General features: G+C 48.7%; 1 protein-coding gene across 1 annotated transcript in view; it reads right to left on the bottom strand.

The window, feature by feature from the left end:
* The window catches only part of Myo7b (myosin VIIB), a 75,954-nt gene that overhangs the window by 25,424 nt on the left and 34,229 nt on the right, over positions 1-16,301 (bottom strand). The window contains exons 13-21 of the mRNA XM_050135085.1: positions 15,630-15,840; positions 15,085-15,220; positions 10,588-10,751; positions 9,741-9,878; positions 6,313-6,465; positions 5,692-5,790; positions 4,608-4,702; positions 2,707-2,791; positions 1,033-1,197 (exon numbers count right to left, since the gene is read on the bottom strand). Of these exons, the coding sequence (XP_049991042.1) occupies positions 1,033-1,197; positions 2,707-2,791; positions 4,608-4,702; positions 5,692-5,790; positions 6,313-6,465; positions 9,741-9,878; positions 10,588-10,751; positions 15,085-15,220; positions 15,630-15,840 (1,246 nt within the window). The remainder of the gene's footprint in view (positions 1-1,032; positions 1,198-2,706; positions 2,792-4,607; positions 4,703-5,691; positions 5,791-6,312; positions 6,466-9,740; positions 9,879-10,587; positions 10,752-15,084; positions 15,221-15,629; positions 15,841-16,301) is intronic.

Here is a 16,301-nt window from a genome sequence, read left to right as displayed (position 1 = left end):
GTGTGATAGTTAGTTTTGATTGTTAACGTGACACACTCTAGAATCACTTTGGGAGGGCGTCTCAGTGAGGGTTGGTCTGTAGGCATGTCTATGGGGGACCGTCTTAGGCACATTAATTGAGGTGGAAAAACCACCCACCATGGGTGGCACCATGCCGTGGGCAACTGTTCCCGGATTATCTGAGTGGAGCAAGGGGCTTAGCATTAGCACACATACATTAACTTTCATTGGCCTCTGCTCTTGACTGGTTGTGAGATGGCTGGCTGCTTCAACCTCTTGCAACCTTGACTCCCACAAATAAACCCTCTTTCCTTTAAATTGCTTTTGTGAGGGTATTTGTCATAGCAGCAGGAAACATAGCAAATGGTGGTTTGAATGAAAATAACCCCCATAGGCCCATAGGGAGGGGCACTTTTAGGATGAGTGGCCTTGTCATCGCAGGTGTGGCTTGTTGGAGGAAGTGTGTCACGGGAGGGGGCAGCCTCTGAAGTTTCAGAAGCTCAAGCCAGACCTAGAGGCTCACTCTCTCTGCCTGCTGCCTGCCAACCTAGATGCAGAATTCTCAGCTGTGTCTCCAGTACCTTGTCTGCCTGCATGCCGCCATGCTTCCTGCCATGAGGATAATGAACTAAACCTCTGAACTGTAAGCCAGCCCCAATTAAATGTTTCCCTTTAGAAGAGTTGCCATGACCATGGTGCCTCTTCACAGCAATATAAAACCCTAACTAAGATATTTGCCAGTCGAGCTTACCTTCCCAGACATTGTGCACTATCTAAATTACAGCCCCAACAGCATCTCCTAATTTGCTTCATAGACTTTTGCTGTGTTTTGAGTAACTTGTGTAAATTTAAACATCTTTGTCTGAGAATGTTGGATATTCTAAAGTACGTCTCATAAGTACTCTTAATTGAGGCTCATCAATTTTCCTATTGGCCCCAGACAGCCCTACCTCCCTTGCACACAAAGTAACCACCTACAACGGGTTTCTGTTGCCAGAAGCTCCACCAGGCAGCCAGGCCTCTGGCATGTACCTGTTTGGTTGCTGCTGCCTTCCTCTTGGCCTGGAATTGCTGTCGCACCAGGTAGCCCCTGCAATGGGCCTGTAGCTGCACTATCCTCTGTCGCATGGTCTGGAACTGTCTCATCAGCTGGTGGCTTCGGGCAATGGCCTGTAGACGCTTAAACCCCACGAGGATCTGTGGGAACAGAAGGTAGTTAGATTGACTGTAAGACACTTTCCCGAGAGAGCAGAGAGTGGCTCTCCCTGGGAGATCCTCGGTATAATTCAGTCACCTATTCTTTTTTTACGGAAAAAGAATATTACGAGCATCCTTACAGGCCAATGTGCATGAGCCCATTAATTCCTTGTAAACTGGAGCAGAGCCTATCAGTCAAATATGTGCTTGATGAGCACCTGGCAAATAGCATATGTGATGGTTTAGATTGACTGTGAATTTGGCCGGGATCTAGAATCACCTTAGAGACAAAGCTCTGGGCTTGTCTGTGAAGGGTTTTCAAGATAAGGTTAATTGAGGTAAGTAGATCTACCCTAAGCAGACTGCACCGTTTTCACGGGCGGGTTTCTGCATCGTATATAAAGGAGATGCCTAGCTGAGCGTAGGAACTCCTTGCTCGCTGCTTTCTGACTGCAGATGCAATGCAGCCAGCAGCCTCGTGTTTCTGCTACCATGATCTCCTTATCATAATGGACTGCTGTATCCTCCTGAACTGTGAGCCCAAACAAGCCCTTCCCTCCTTAAGTTGCTTTAGTCAGGCATTTTGTTGCTGCAGCAAGGGAAGTAGCCAATGCCTCATAAATAGTGGACCGGCATGGGCTGCACAGCAGCCAGCCGGGTTCACCACAGTGCTGGACCATGAGCTCCTGTGGAGTCCTCGCAGGCGGGGTCGGCATCTTTAAAATGGGAGGATAAGAAATGCATGAATGTTCAATCTATACCAGGCCACAGGGGTCCCTGGGTCTCCGGGATGAGCCTGTTGACTGATCAAAGACTGACTTAGGCCCAGCCTCAGGGTGTGAAAGTCACAGGAACTCCTAGATGCCGGATAGACCCACTCATGAGAAAATCTAGTTAGGTAAACCCTCTGTGCTTGAATTCCTTTACTTACAGAGTGATTAATATTAAATAAAGCAGTGCACTCAGTACATCAGGCCCCCACGTGGCTCCCCCTTTCTCGCCAGCTACCACCACTTTTGAGCACAGAGCTGAAAGTCAGGGCCTGTTGCTGATGTGACCTTTTAAGCTGCAGTTGTAGTCATAGTCGTGACAGGAACAAGGGGTCAAGTGGGGCCCAAGAGGGTGCAGTGATGGCCTCTCTGATTCACAGAGAACAACGTCTCTATCTGGGGCCTGTGGTGGGAAGTAAAATGAGGAAGCAATGCTTGCGACCTGAGGTCCATCCGGCTGGTTAGTCTATTGACTCTGTGTTGGGAGAAGAGAAGCTATCAACCCAGTCCAGCTCTGGGGGATGCCCAGAATTCTGGAGGGGAACAGTTTGATCCCCACCCCCAACACAGGGCTGGAGATCATGCAAAGAAAAGAAAAAAATCTGTATTCTATATCCACTCGCAATGGAATGCTTCCTGCCTGGAGCTATAATTCAGAGAAACAATCGTGAATGATGTGTCTTTCATGGGTCCGTTTTCTGCTGCCCCTGAAGGCCCATCTTCCCAGGCTCTCTCTCACCAGCTCAAAATTCTTTCTTTGGCAGTGGCCTCGCCACGTTGCCTGGAGGGTCACAGCCGCCTGTCTCTGTCTCAGGAACTCCTTCCTGGAGAGAAAATGCAAATTAGAAATGCTAAATACCTCTCCTCCTAGGTCCTGGAGGGGTGTGGAAACACAGGGACCGGTGTGGAAACGAAGGTGGGTAATAAAATATCATGGAGGAAGGGAACTGTATGGCACATACTCGGATGCCTTGCAAGACCTAAAGATGTGCATGCAGGTTAGAGTCATGGGATTTACTAATAACAACCCGCATCTCTGGGCTAAGGATATAGCTCAGCGAGAGAACATTGTCTAGTGTAAGGTCTTGGGTTCAGCCCTCAGCATCACAAACATAAAGCCTCAGGTAAAACAGACAAAACTAAAGCAAGACAAAAACTCTCCTCACCTTTGAATGATGATAAACCAGTTTTTAAAAAATAATCAAGAAATCCCTTCTCATCCCTTCATATTCCACCAAGATACACGAAGGAACAGAATCAATGGCCACTTTTTCACTTCTTTTTTTTTTTGTTTTCATGTGTATGTGTGTTGTATGTGCGCATGTGTTCTTGCATGTGTGTGGGCGTATATGCTTGTGTATGTGGAGGCCTGAGGATGATATAAAATTATCCTCAGTCCTTCTCCCTTTCCATTCCGTGAGTCTCCCGTGCAAACCCAGAGCTCACTGATATGACTAGCTAAGCAGCCAGTTTGCGCTGAAGATCTCATCTCCACCTTCCAAAGCTGAAACGATGGGAAGACGGCACACCCATCTGACATCCACATTGTGTCCTAGAATGCTTTATCTGTCAATTTGACATAGTCCAGAGTCATCTGAGAAGGGAGCTTCAAATTCCTGCCAGTCCCTCAGCCCAGGACTGGGACAGAATCTGGAAGCAGGGTTCCAGAGAGCAAGGACCTCTCAAGCGAGCTTGGCCCACATAGACCTTTTATTTTATACTCAATTGTGTTTTCTTGTTACTTTTAATATATTTGCAGGTGAGTTTCTTAGGTTTAGAATAGTATATCCCAGTCATATTAAAACCATACAGAGAACTTCAATATAGATTATTCCTGGAGCCCACATAGAACAATTATATCAGAGTGTTTGCTCTTTGTCTAGTGTATACACACAGAGAGGGAGAGAAAGACAGAGATAGAGACACAGAATGAGTCAGTCAACCCTCTAATTGTATATACCTATGTATACACATGCACACAAGTCAGCCCTCTAATTGTGTACACCTGTGCACGCACCCACACACACACACACACCACAGAAACACATACATACACATACACACACACACATACACACACACACACACACACACACACCACTGTAATTAAAAACAAACCCTTAGTGGATGGACCAAGTAGCAGAACGGAGAGAGCAGAGATGAATCAGTAAGCTTGAAGGTAGAACAAAAGATTTTTTCAATCTGCAGGACAGAGAGGAAACGGGCTGAAGAAGGTGAGCAGGCCTGCAGGGACCAACGGGATTATGATAAAGGAGCTAACACCCAGAAGTTAGGAAGGAAGAGATCACTTTACTGGCAGAGATAGCTTCATCAACAAAGTGCTTGCCTTGTAAACTTGAGAACCCGCACTTGTACCTGTGTGTGTGTGTGTGTGTGTGCACGCGCGTGTCTGTGTGTGTGCAAGATGTATATTGACTGACTGTCTGAACTGAGGAGATTTTGTGCCTCAGTCTCCCAGGCCTGCCCGAGGGACACGTGTGCTGAATGACTTGCCTGCCCTCCAGGTTAAGGGGGTGAGGTGCACATAGGTTCCTTGGCGGGCCTGGGATCTCCAAATAGCTGTAGAATACTTAGTGCCCAGACCAAGTCAAACTTTGGGATGGTTTATGGGGCAGACACCTGTATTTGTGTCCCCGAAGGACTCTCTGGATGCAGGTCGCTGCTCCATCCAGGGCCTGGCTCCTCTGGATCTCCAGCATTGTGTCCTGATGATCCTGAGGGTGGGTGAGATTGCATCATGTTGCTACCCCTCCCTTGCCCCTCTACTCCTGCTTGGGACCAGGTCTTGGTCTCCAGGGTCATTTATGTCCCAGACTCTCCAACAAGGACCGGCAAAGGAAGGACCCTGATGTGGATCAGAATGAAGCTGCAGTTACAGCTCACCCTAGCACCAAACTTACTTTAATGTGTTGTTTTGCTCTTTCAATCTATCAGTCTTCATTTCCCAAAGTCACTCACAATTTGCATTGGACTATATAGCACACCTGAGCTTATTTTTGTGTGAGAATAGTTCCCAACGCCCATGAGAAGAGATCACGGGAGCCAGCATGAGATGACGGCTTGTTCTCATCCATGGGGGGGGGGGTTGTCCTCTTCTGCCTCTCACCCCTCCTAATTCTGAGGCCTGATATGGGAAACACAGGCCTGCCATGGTAGCCCCAGGAAGGCAGGGATTGCCTTTACATTACAGAGAGCAGTGGTTCTGTGGCTGGTGGAGAGATGTGAGTGGCTCAACCATTCTCCCTTCCCCCCTCCCTCCCTCCCTCCCTGTCTCTCATCCTCCTTCCCACCTCATTCTCCCTCCCCCTCCCCTTCTTCTATTTAGCATCAGGAGGACTGAGTCTCTCATGTGCCCTGGTGAGCTTAAAGACATAGACCTGGACCAGATCTTGGGCATGAACGCAAGGAGCCAGGGGTGAACCTTCTATTCTCATTCTTTCCCTATTACCAACTTTACCCTGTGCTGCTCTGTGTGGCTTTTCGTGGCCATTTCACCTTCCTGGATGGTTCCCTCGGGACTGTCTCTCTGTTACTCTGTCTCTCTACTACTTCCTTCCTGTCTAGATTCCAGATCCCCATTATGGGACCAACAATGTGTGAAACAATGGCTAGAAGAACCCATAGCCCAGCTGGGGACAGGGCAGGCAGGGTGGAATACTCCTTCTCCCCTCCCTATGGTTTCCAGGAGGCCATGGAATCTCACCTTCAGGAAGATTTTGGTCTTTCCCACTTTCCAGTCTTTGTCTGTCCCCAGGCACAGGTCAGCAATGCGCAAGGTCATTTGGCGGTGTTTGTCTTGAAACTGTTGAGAAAAACCAGGGGTGGTCAGGGACTCTGGAGGGGGGTGAGGGTCTCCTCCAGGGTCATGATGCAGGCCTCCCAGCAAGGCCTGTCTGACTATACTCAGGCGTTTGCCTACACTCCAGGTTAAGGGAATGAGGGACACATAGGCTACTTGGGGGTCCTGGGGCCTCCATGTAGCTGGAGAGCCCTTAGCCTCAGACCAATCCAGATGTTAGGATGGCCACAGGCTGCAGAAGAATGGCAGAACATTCTTCCACAGATCTTCCTAGCCACCCCTCAGATACTGGACCTGGTGGTCTCAGGAGAGCAGAGTAAACTCACAGACATCTAAAAGGAATACACACAGCCACCAGCATCAACCAGAAGCGTGTGAGCCAGGCACGTTGCCTGCGAAGATAGAGTAGGGGACAACAGGAAGGACAGACAGCTGGGGTTGGCCATCCAGGGAGGTCCAGGAGATCAGGAAGGTGGACAGGACTCAGTGGGAGGCACAAGGTTCTATCAGCTCGTAGACACACACCTGCTTGCGCTCAGGGCTGGACAGCAGCATGTGGAACCTCTGGGAGAATTCTTCAAACGTGTAGCGGATGGGAAAACCCGACTTGCGGATTTGCACTGTCTCCATCATGCCGGAATAGCGCAGTTGCTGAATGCACAGCTCTCGGTCAAACAGCTGCGGGCAGAGAAGGCTGGGCTGAGGAGCCACGAACCCCACCCTCCCAAACCACTCACTGTGGCTACTGCCAGGGGTGGGGGGTCAGCTTGCCGAGGGATCTGTCCAGTCATCCTCCAAAGACCCTTTTCTCCTCCAGTTGCTTTTGGTCATGGTGTTTCATCACAGCAGTAGAAACTCTAAGTGTCTGATGGGCAGCATCAGAAGTTGTCCTCTGACCTCCACCTACATCACACACCCAGGGGAGGAGTCATTTGCATATCCCCTCCCTTAGAAATGCAAAGTCTCTACGTGGGCCTGGTTTACAGCAAGAGGGAGGCTGCCCCGAGAAAGGCAGCATCGTGTGCTTCGCCTCCTCAGTGGAAGGGAGAAGCGAATCTACTTAGAGACAGAGGCTCTTTTGGTTCAATCTTGTCCTCTCTTCCTCTGGATGGGCATAAAGAACTGGATGGGGGGAGAGGGAGCTGATGTCGGAGGTCAGTGTGACTGACAGGAATCCGGTGTGGCGTTTAGCTTCCCTCATCTCCAGGACTCCAGAGGGTGCTCTCAACCTGAAGTTTTAGGGGAGATGACTCCCTTTAAATAGATAAGCCCATGGGTAGGTTGGTGAAAGTCACCGTGGTTAGCCCTGGGTGAACAGCCAGTTGTTACTAACTGAGTGTCCCGAGAGCCTGTAGCTTCTATTTAATCTCCACAACAGCCTACGTGACAGGCATGATTGGCGCTGGTTCAAAGATGAGATGCCTGAAGGGCAGGGTCATGCTCTTCAGTCCTCAGCCTAGGCCTCTCCCCACAACTCACAGCAGGCAGCCGCTGCCACTGAGATGAATTCTGGTCAGAGGCACCGGAGAAAGTGAGCCTCAGCCTAGGGCAGGACCGCTAAGAGCAAGAAAATTTTTGCTAGCAGGAGAAAGAAGAGTTGCCTAAGGTGGTGGTGGTGGCGCACACCTTTAATCCCCGCACTTGGGAGGCAGAGGCAGGCGGATATCTGCTAGTTCAAGTTCAGCCTGATCTACAGAGCAAGTCCCAGGACACCAAGGCTGCACAGAGAAACCCTGTCTCAAAAAACAAAACAGAGTTGTCTAGCTGCTGTCTATAGCAACTGTCTGAAGTGAAAAATGAAACATATGCCCTGGCAATGCTGACACACGCATGGGCAGCCTGTATATGGCGGTTCTATTGAACTTGTCCATATTGGGTTTCATGGTCTAAGTTGATGAGAATGACTGACCAGGTCTCTTCCTCTAGCAGTTGTCTGTACTAGTGCAATTGGCCCCCATAAGCCAATTACATTATTGGGAGGTGTGGCCTTGCTGGGGGAAGTATGTCACTGTGGGAGTGGGCTTTGAGGTCTTCTATGTTCAAGATACCACCCGGTGTCTCAGACCACTTCCTGTTGCGGGTGCAAGATGTAGGACTCTCAACTCCCTCTCCAGTACCATGTCGGCCTGCACACTGCCACGTCCCACCATGATGGCAATGGACTGAATCTTTGACCTGTAAGCCACCACAATGACATGTTTTCTTTTATCAGAGTTGCCGTGGTCATGGTGTCTCATCACAGCAATAGAAACCCTAAGACAACTAGCTTTTATAAAACAGCCTCGATACATACAATTGCGTTCTATTTAAAAGGTATTTCATTTTAGTATAATATTTATTCATTAGACTTATTTTATATTACATTTATCTATTGTGTGTGTACATGAGTGTGTGTGTGTCAAGGTGCATGTGTGACAGAGCATGTATGTGGAGGTGAGAGGACAACTTGTGGAAGCTGGTTCTCTACTTCTGTCATGTGGGTCCTGGGATAAACTCTGGACATCTGGCTTGGCAGCAAGTTCCTGTACCCATTGAGCCATTTGTTAGTCCAAATGTAATTTTCTTTTGGGGCTGGAGATGGCTCAGTTGGTAAGGTACTTTCTAGGAAAGTATGACAACCTGCCTTTTGAGCCACTGGAACCCACATTAAATGCCACCAACACCACCAAACCTAGGCATGTACCAACAATACAAGTGAAGGGAGGAGGAGGTAAGCAGATCTCAGGGGCCTACTGGCAAGCTGGTCTAGCTAAATCCACAAGCTCTGGGTTCATTGAGACACCTTATCTCAACAAATATAGTGGAGGGGCTGGAGAGGTGGCTCAGCAATTAAGACACATATGTTCCTGCTAAGACCTAAGTTTAGTTCCAGCATTCATGTCCAGGAGGCTCACAATGGCCTGCAATTCGAGCTACAGGGACTCTGGTGCTCTCTTTTGGCCTCCACAAGCAATTGCGCTCACGTGCACATGTGCCCACGTAGACACACATGCATGCATACACATACTTTTTAAAAAAGGGGGTTGGTTGTTGGAGAGATGGCTCACTAGTTAAGAGCACTGACTGCTCTTCTAGAAGACCTGGGTTCGCATTCCAGCACCCATATTATGGCTCACACTGTCCATGACTCCAGTTCTAGGGGAGTTCCAGTTCTAGTTCCACTCTGGCCTCGATGGGCACCAGGCACATGTGTGGTGCTTGCATACATGCTGGCCAAATATCTACACCTATAAAATAAAATAATTTAAAAACTATATAACTTTGAGAGCAATAAAATAGATACCAAACCTCAAACTCTATCCTCCATTACACATATGTGCACCCCAATGCACACATGCATACATATGCTAACATGTATACACAAATATACCCTATGACACAGTTTTTAGTTATTTTATCTTTGCATATCCTATTTCCTGGTTTGGGGAGTCCCTGTGCTTGCAGTCTTTTGGGGAGCAGGCTCTTTAAGTCAGGGAATCATGGAGTCCACCTTATCCCTACCACATGGATGTAAGAACGGTGAGGCCAGATTCTGACCAACAAGAGCACAGCACGGCATCCTGGAGTCCTAGACTTCCCACTAGACGTGCTTGCTTGTCGGAGCTTGCCACTGCTGATCACCCACCTGCAGAGGGCAAGTTTTGTCTCCCAAAGATACTTTGAGCCATGTGGGCATTCTTGTGACCACAGCTTCATTGCTAACTGCCTCTAGACAAGAGTAAGTCTGACTTCAAGGAAGATAAGAAAAATGAGGCTCAGAGCCTGGCCAAGCATACAAAGCAGATGACGGGAGGCCTAAAAAGCTAGGGCGCCAGTGAGCTGAAGCCGTGCAGGTCACTGAGCTGTGACCCAGGGACGGTGGACAGCTACAACTTTGGCCATGCCCTGGACGTCAAACTCAGCCCCTTGGTGCTGCACCCCATTCGGGCACACCCCCAGTCTCTCCTAGTTACCAGCGGCTTCTTGTACTCATTGGGTTTGATGCAGCGGATGAAGTAGGGCTGGCAATTGGTCAGGATTCTCATCAGCTGATCCAGGGACTGCTTGAACTGGCCTGCGAGGGTGAGTGGGCGCTTGATGGAGTCTGATGGCTGCAAAGAGAAAGCAAGGGTCACAAGGGCAGGGAAGTTATGCCCAGGGAACTGGGGACCATGCCACAGCAAGGGCTGCCACCCAGGACAAATGCACACATTTCTTCCATTGTCCCTTCCCATGCCTTCTTTCCTTTTCTTTTCCACTTCCTTCTCTCTCTCTCTCCCTGTCTTCTTTCCTTCCTTTCTCTTCTTCATTTATTCCCTTTCTTTTTTCCTGCATACATGTCTGTTTGAGGGTATCGGATCCTCTGGAACTGGAGTTACAGACAGTTGTGAGCTGCCATGTGGGTGCTGGCAATTAAACCCAGGTCCTCCAAAAGAGCAGCCAGTGCTCGTAACTGTTGAGCCATCCCTCCCGTTCATTTCCCTCTCTTCCTCCTTCCCTCTGTATTTCTCTCCTCCCTCTCTTTCCTTTTCCTTCCTCTCCTTCCCCTCCTTCCTTCTCTCTCTCTTTCCTTTGTTCCCTTCTTCTCTCCTCTTCTCTCCTTCACTTCAGCACAAGCCGCGTTGGGTACCAGATGCACACTGGGGATGCTGCACTCTGGGGATGCTGCACGCTGGGGATTCTGCGCTCAGGGATGCTGCACATTGGGGTCTTGTATGCTGGGAATGTCGCATGCAAGGGATTCCTAGTGAATAAAGGCTCTCCCTGGTCCTATCTGTCTGGGACAGTGCCTTGGAGCGAGGGTGGCAGGTAGTAGCTCACCTTGAAGAACTGGTTTCCTGACTTCAACTGGCGAATGGTGCCATGGCCCATCTTTGTTTGTGGTGACTCCAGGTTGAATATCTCCTTCAGGAACTTGTTTTTGGAGGACTGAACCAGGTTGAGGATGTCTATGCTTAGCACATCTCGGTTCTTCTCCAGAAAGCCTGTGCAGAGAGCAGGGCTACCCTTCAGACCAATAGAGCCATCTCTCCCATCCCTTGAGTAAGGTGAGAATGCCGGGGGGACTCTAGAATGTTCCCCCGAAGCACTGTCTATCTTCCACTCAGAACTTCTGTCTCCACCAGCACCATCCCTTCTGACCTCTGAACTCTCGGATCCCTGCATCCCATTCCCGTTCACCACCGCGGTCTAAATGAATACAGTTATTCTGCTTCTGAGGTCTTGGGCATTCTGCAAAGGTTGGCGTTTTCCCAAAGGGAACACTTAGCATTCAGAAATGGGGGAGGATAGTGTTCTGGGCTGAACTGTATCTGTCCTTGCTTCCAGTACTTCTGGACTCAGTATGGACCGCCTGTTTGAAGAGAAGGCTTTGTCGGCGTGCAAATGTGCATGTTTGTGTCGGTTTGGTACCCATATGTACCCATGTATACACATACATGTCAGAGAGCATGTATGTGGAGGTCAGTTGCTGTCCACAGTTTTTTAAAGCCAGAGTCCCTCATTATCCCGGAATTCATTAAATAGGCTAAGCTGCTTTCCAGAGAGCCGAGGGGTCTGCCTCCCCAGTGCTGGGGTTACAGGCAGTGTACTCTGTCCAGATTTTTTCTTTTTTCTTGTCATGACTTTTCTTGTCATGGGTTGCACCCAGTCATCATACTTGCTCAGAAAGCACTACTGACTGAGCTTTCACCCCAACCTGAGAGGCGAAATAATGAAGGTAAAATCAGGTTATGAGGGTAGACCTTGACCCAGTATGGCCAATGTCATTAAACTCTGAGAGAGAACCGTGTGAGGTCACAGAGAGAGATGGTTGCTTATGATCATGATCATATGAGGTCATGGGTATAACAGGGTAGCCCAAAGGAAAACAATACACTTCAGCATTTGTGTTTATTGCTTTATGTTTTTTGAGACTAGGTGGCATATAGCCCAGGTTGGCTTCAGACTTGCTTTGTAACTGAGGATGATCTTGAATGTCTAGCCCTCCTGCGTTCACGTCCTGACTGCTGGGATTCCAGGTATGTGCCACTATGCCTGTTTACATGGTGCTGGGGAGCAAACGCCAGGGCTTAATGCCTGCTAGGCAAGATTTGGAGCTAAACCCAGCCCTGCTTTTGCTTTTTAAAATGTGTGTGAGGTGTGTGTGTGTGTGTGTGTGTGTGTGTGTGTGTGAGAGAGAGAGAGAGAGAGAGAGAGAGAGAGAGAGAGAGAGAGAATGGGCATGAGCACGCCATGGTGCCTGTGTGGAGATAACAGGACTTCCCTTCTGTCTTGTGTGAGGCTAAATCTCTTGTTATTCAACACTATATACATAAGGCTGTTGGCCCTTGAGCTTCCAGGGATCCCCCTGTCTCTGTGTCCCATTTCAGCACAGCAGTGCTAAGACTACTACGGATGGGAGATGTGTCTGATCACAGAAGTGTATGGTTTTTGTGGATTCTGGGTATTCTAAATTAGGTCCTTGTGCTTGGAGAAAAAAGTTTCCTGAATCTCAGCATCCTCTTTGAAGGATGCTTTTTGCCTTTCACCATTCTCTCTCCTTCTCTCTCCTTTGCTGAACTGCTGGATTACACTCCTAAAGCTAGCCACCAAGGTCCATTCCGTTATTTGGCTCCTTTCTCTCCCCAGGCTGACTACCAAGGTTCAGCTATGGAAGTATTGAAGTCCAGCAATCAAAAGTCCAATTTTAGCTCATCTAATTAACCTGTCCAATCAACATTAAACACCTCATCCTAACACAGGGTTTACCCCTTTCTCTATATAAACCATCATTTGCCTGTAGGCCACATACATCTCCTCTCTATCCAGAGGCAGTCCTTTGTCCCTCTGAGGCAAACATCCCTTCCCCTTCTCCCTTGCCCCTTTACTACCCTCTTTCTTGGCTCTAATTCCCTGCCCTTTGTCCCTCTAGAGCAAATAAATCTCCTTTGTGCTGAGAACTTGGTCTTAATGTGTCCTGTGCCAACTCTGGTCCCTTCACTCTTAAGTTTCAGTCACTTCAAAACAAAGCAAAACAAACAAAAACCCTCACTCTTGAATACTTAGGGGTGCTGGGGGATGGGCTCCGTGTCCTCTTTGGGTTCTGGGACTATGATTGCTAATACTGGTTGTCAATTTGACTACATCTGGAATCAATTAAAACCCAAGCAGCTGGGCATACCTGTGAGGGATTTTGCTTAATTGGATCACATGACACGGGACTACCTGCCCTAAATCTGTATCATTTGAGGTCAGAAGACCCATGTTGGCCACACCTTCTAGTGGCAGCTTATATAAAAGGACACAGAAGAAGGAAGCTTTGCTATTTGCCTGCTTGCCCTCACTCTCTGTGGCAAATTCAGTCGTCCTGTGCCCAATCCTTTGCTGGTATTGGAACCTACTTCTTCAGGGTTACAACAAAGACCAAAGACCAACTGGGACAGCCAGTCTCATGGACTAAACAATGACCAGATCCTTGGCCTTCCTGTCAGGAGACAGCCATTGTTGGACCAGAGTCTGTAAACTCCTCTCATAAGTGCCCCTTTAATATATCCATTAGCTCTGTTCTTCTAGAGAACTCTGACTAATACAGGAACCCTCTCTTTCTCAAGAGCTTAAACTGCGGTGTCAGGGACTGTCCTTCCCAGTTTTCCAACAGAAGTCCCCCACCTCCAGCACCCTGCTTCCGCTTGGCATGGTACCAGCCTCTCTCTGTCTCCCTGCAGGAAGAGCATGCAAAGATTGCTCCTAGATTCACATCTCTACTTAGAAACTCCTACGGATGATGCTTGCCTACTCTGCTTTCCTGACCACGAGAGCACGCTGGCCACCTTCCCATTCTTCTAAGCACAACAGACTGACGTCACTGACCTTTCCTTCTCTACCCAAAACCGTGACCTGACTACAGCAGGAAGTTAACCCATGGAACCAATGTCTAAAAGTAAAATCTAAACCTCTTGTAAGACTACGTATGAGAGGAGCTGGGGATCTGGCTCAGCTAGTAGAGTGCTTGCCTAGCATGCATGATTCTCTGGGTTCGATTCCCAGCACCACAAAAACTGGGCATGGTGGTGCGAATATCAGCACTTGGGAGCTGGAGGTAGGAGGATCAGGAGTTCAGGGTGGTTTTTAGCCACATAGTGAGTTTAAGGCAGCCTGAGCTACAGGAGAGTCTGCTTTATAAAACAAACCAGAAATACGCAACAATAAAAGAACACATAGGAGAAAGCCGGGAGAAGCAACTCATGGAGTAATTCTAATACTCAAAAGGCGGAGCTGTAGAGGCCAGCCTGGCTACACAGTAAGTTCCTGGGCAGGCAGGGCTGCATAGGAAGACCCTGTCCCTAAAGAAAAGAAAGAAAGTCTCATGACACTAGACTTTGCAGTGGAGTCTAAGCTATGACACAAGCGACAAAAGGACAAGAGATAAACCAGACTTCTTTAAAATCAAACCTTTGGCACCATTAAGAAAGTGATATGAAGCCAGGCATGGCAGTTCACAGATGTAATGCCAGATATGTTGGAGGTGCAAACAAGCAAGCAAGCAAGCAAACAAACAAAAACAAGACTCAAGGAATTGAGATATAGGCACTTGCTGCCAAGTCGGATGACCTGAGTTTGGTCTCTAGACACATGTTGTGGAAGGAGAGGACAGACTATTGCAAGCCATGCTCTGATAACACAAGTTCAAAAGCATGTGGAGAAGTTGGCACTCCCCTACATACCTATGAAAAACGTAAAACAGCACAACTACTTTGGAAAGAGTTTTGTGGGGGCTCAAAATCTACACATGACCTAGCAATCCACTGCTGGATATATGCTGCGAGAACGGAGATCTATATGCACACAAAGCCCTGCACTGGATGTTCGCAGCTGTGCTATAAAATAAAATAGCTGTATAATGGAAATTACTCAAATATCATCAGTTGAAGAGAGAAACAAAATATAGGCCAGTAACACAGACTGTTCTTCTGCAATGGCAAGAAACAAAAGAGGCTGGGGAGTGATGTCATTGGTTAAAGTGCTAGTGTGTAAGTGTGAGCACTTGGGGCTGATCCCTCACACCTACATTAACACAGACAACCCTCAAAAACCTTAGAATAAGTGAAAGAAACCAGTCATAAAGGGCGTAGATGAAACCTGCAATGGTTTGTGTCTTATCAATTTGACGAACTCCAGAGACAACCTAGTAGACAGGCCTCTGGGCCTGCCTGTGGGGGATCATCTTGATTGCCTTAGTTGAGGCAGATAGATCTACCCACAGTGGGTGGAACCATCCCCTGGCTGGGATCCTGGACTGTGTGATCCCAGGTGGGTCATACACAGAGCTGGGCTCACCTTCTGCCTGGTAGTATACTTCACCCGCAAAGTGCACGATTCCAAATCGGGTGTCATGGATGTTCTTGGGTCTTAGGAAGGACTTGTTGTTGGCATGGACACTGTTCAGTTTCTGCAGCATCGTGACGTCTGTCCCCTGGAAGAACCCAGATGTTCTAAGGGCTGAGGCCCTAGAGTCATGAGGAGGTCAGGAGGCCAACCCACAGTAGGAAAAGCAAGCTGGGTTTAGGATGACTTACAGCTCACTATTGGTGAACAACTAGCTCACATTGGTTGGTGACTTGTGGTAGTGAAGACTCAGGAACAGAGACTAGGGGCTACTCCTTTGTCAACTCTCCTACTCTAGCCACTGGACAACCATCCAGGTCCTTAGCAGTCTGGGAAGCCTTCCTGCAGGAGGTGTGCTGTACTGGGACTTGTTAGGCAGTGGCGGTGACCACCCTGGGCACGAGTATACCCTCCACACTCAGCACCATAGAGTATCTTGACATCAGAAAAGAGACCCGGGATGCAGGCTCTACTCTGAGGGAGATGCAGACACATACCTGTGGGAAGCGGCTCTCCTCATCTAGGAGGGAGATGACACTCATGGGCTTGACGGCCAGCAGGTCTAGGATGGGCTGGTTGTCCGTGTAGCGGACGTAGTCCCAGGTGATGTTCTCAGAAAGGTACTCCTCCTGCTCCATTGTGAACACATGCTTCACAAAGAATTGCTGAAGATGCTCATTGGCGAAGTTGATGCAGAGTTGTTCAAAGCTGTGGAATCGCCACCACCATTATCTTAGTGTGGAGCAGGGTCAGCTGGGTACTACTGCAGCCTGGGAAGCTCTGGAGTCATGAGGCATCTTTACCCCATGAGGCGGCTGTGCTGTGTGCACCCAGAACCTCTAAGTACATGCTTCCTTTTCTCTGACTCCAGGGGACTATCAGGGCCTGGACTCTGACCTTAAAAGCTCTGGAAGAGCACCTACCTTCACTTCCTTGCTGGCTGCCTGCTGCCTTTGACTCCACCTTGGGTATCACCTGCCCACATTTGCTTCTTTTTCCCACCGAGTTTCCTTGCCCAACCCTCACCACGGTGGCATCTGGTGACAATGCCTACACCTGCTTCCAGCTGTTCTGGGACACTGGATCAGAGATGTTCAGCCTGAGCTTACTCATTTCCAAACTCAAAGGCCAGAGATGATCCACAAGAACTCCTAGATGAGTCAAGACTA

The sequence above is a fragment of the Alexandromys fortis genome, unplaced genomic scaffold (assembly GCF_014885135.2).
Source record: "Alexandromys fortis isolate MF-2015 unplaced genomic scaffold, M_Fortis_MF-2015_v1.1 scaffold_25, whole genome shotgun sequence".
NCBI classification, from domain to species: Eukaryota; Metazoa; Chordata; class Mammalia; order Rodentia; family Cricetidae; genus Alexandromys; species Alexandromys fortis.
This window is presented reverse-complemented; position numbering and strand designations above follow the sequence as displayed.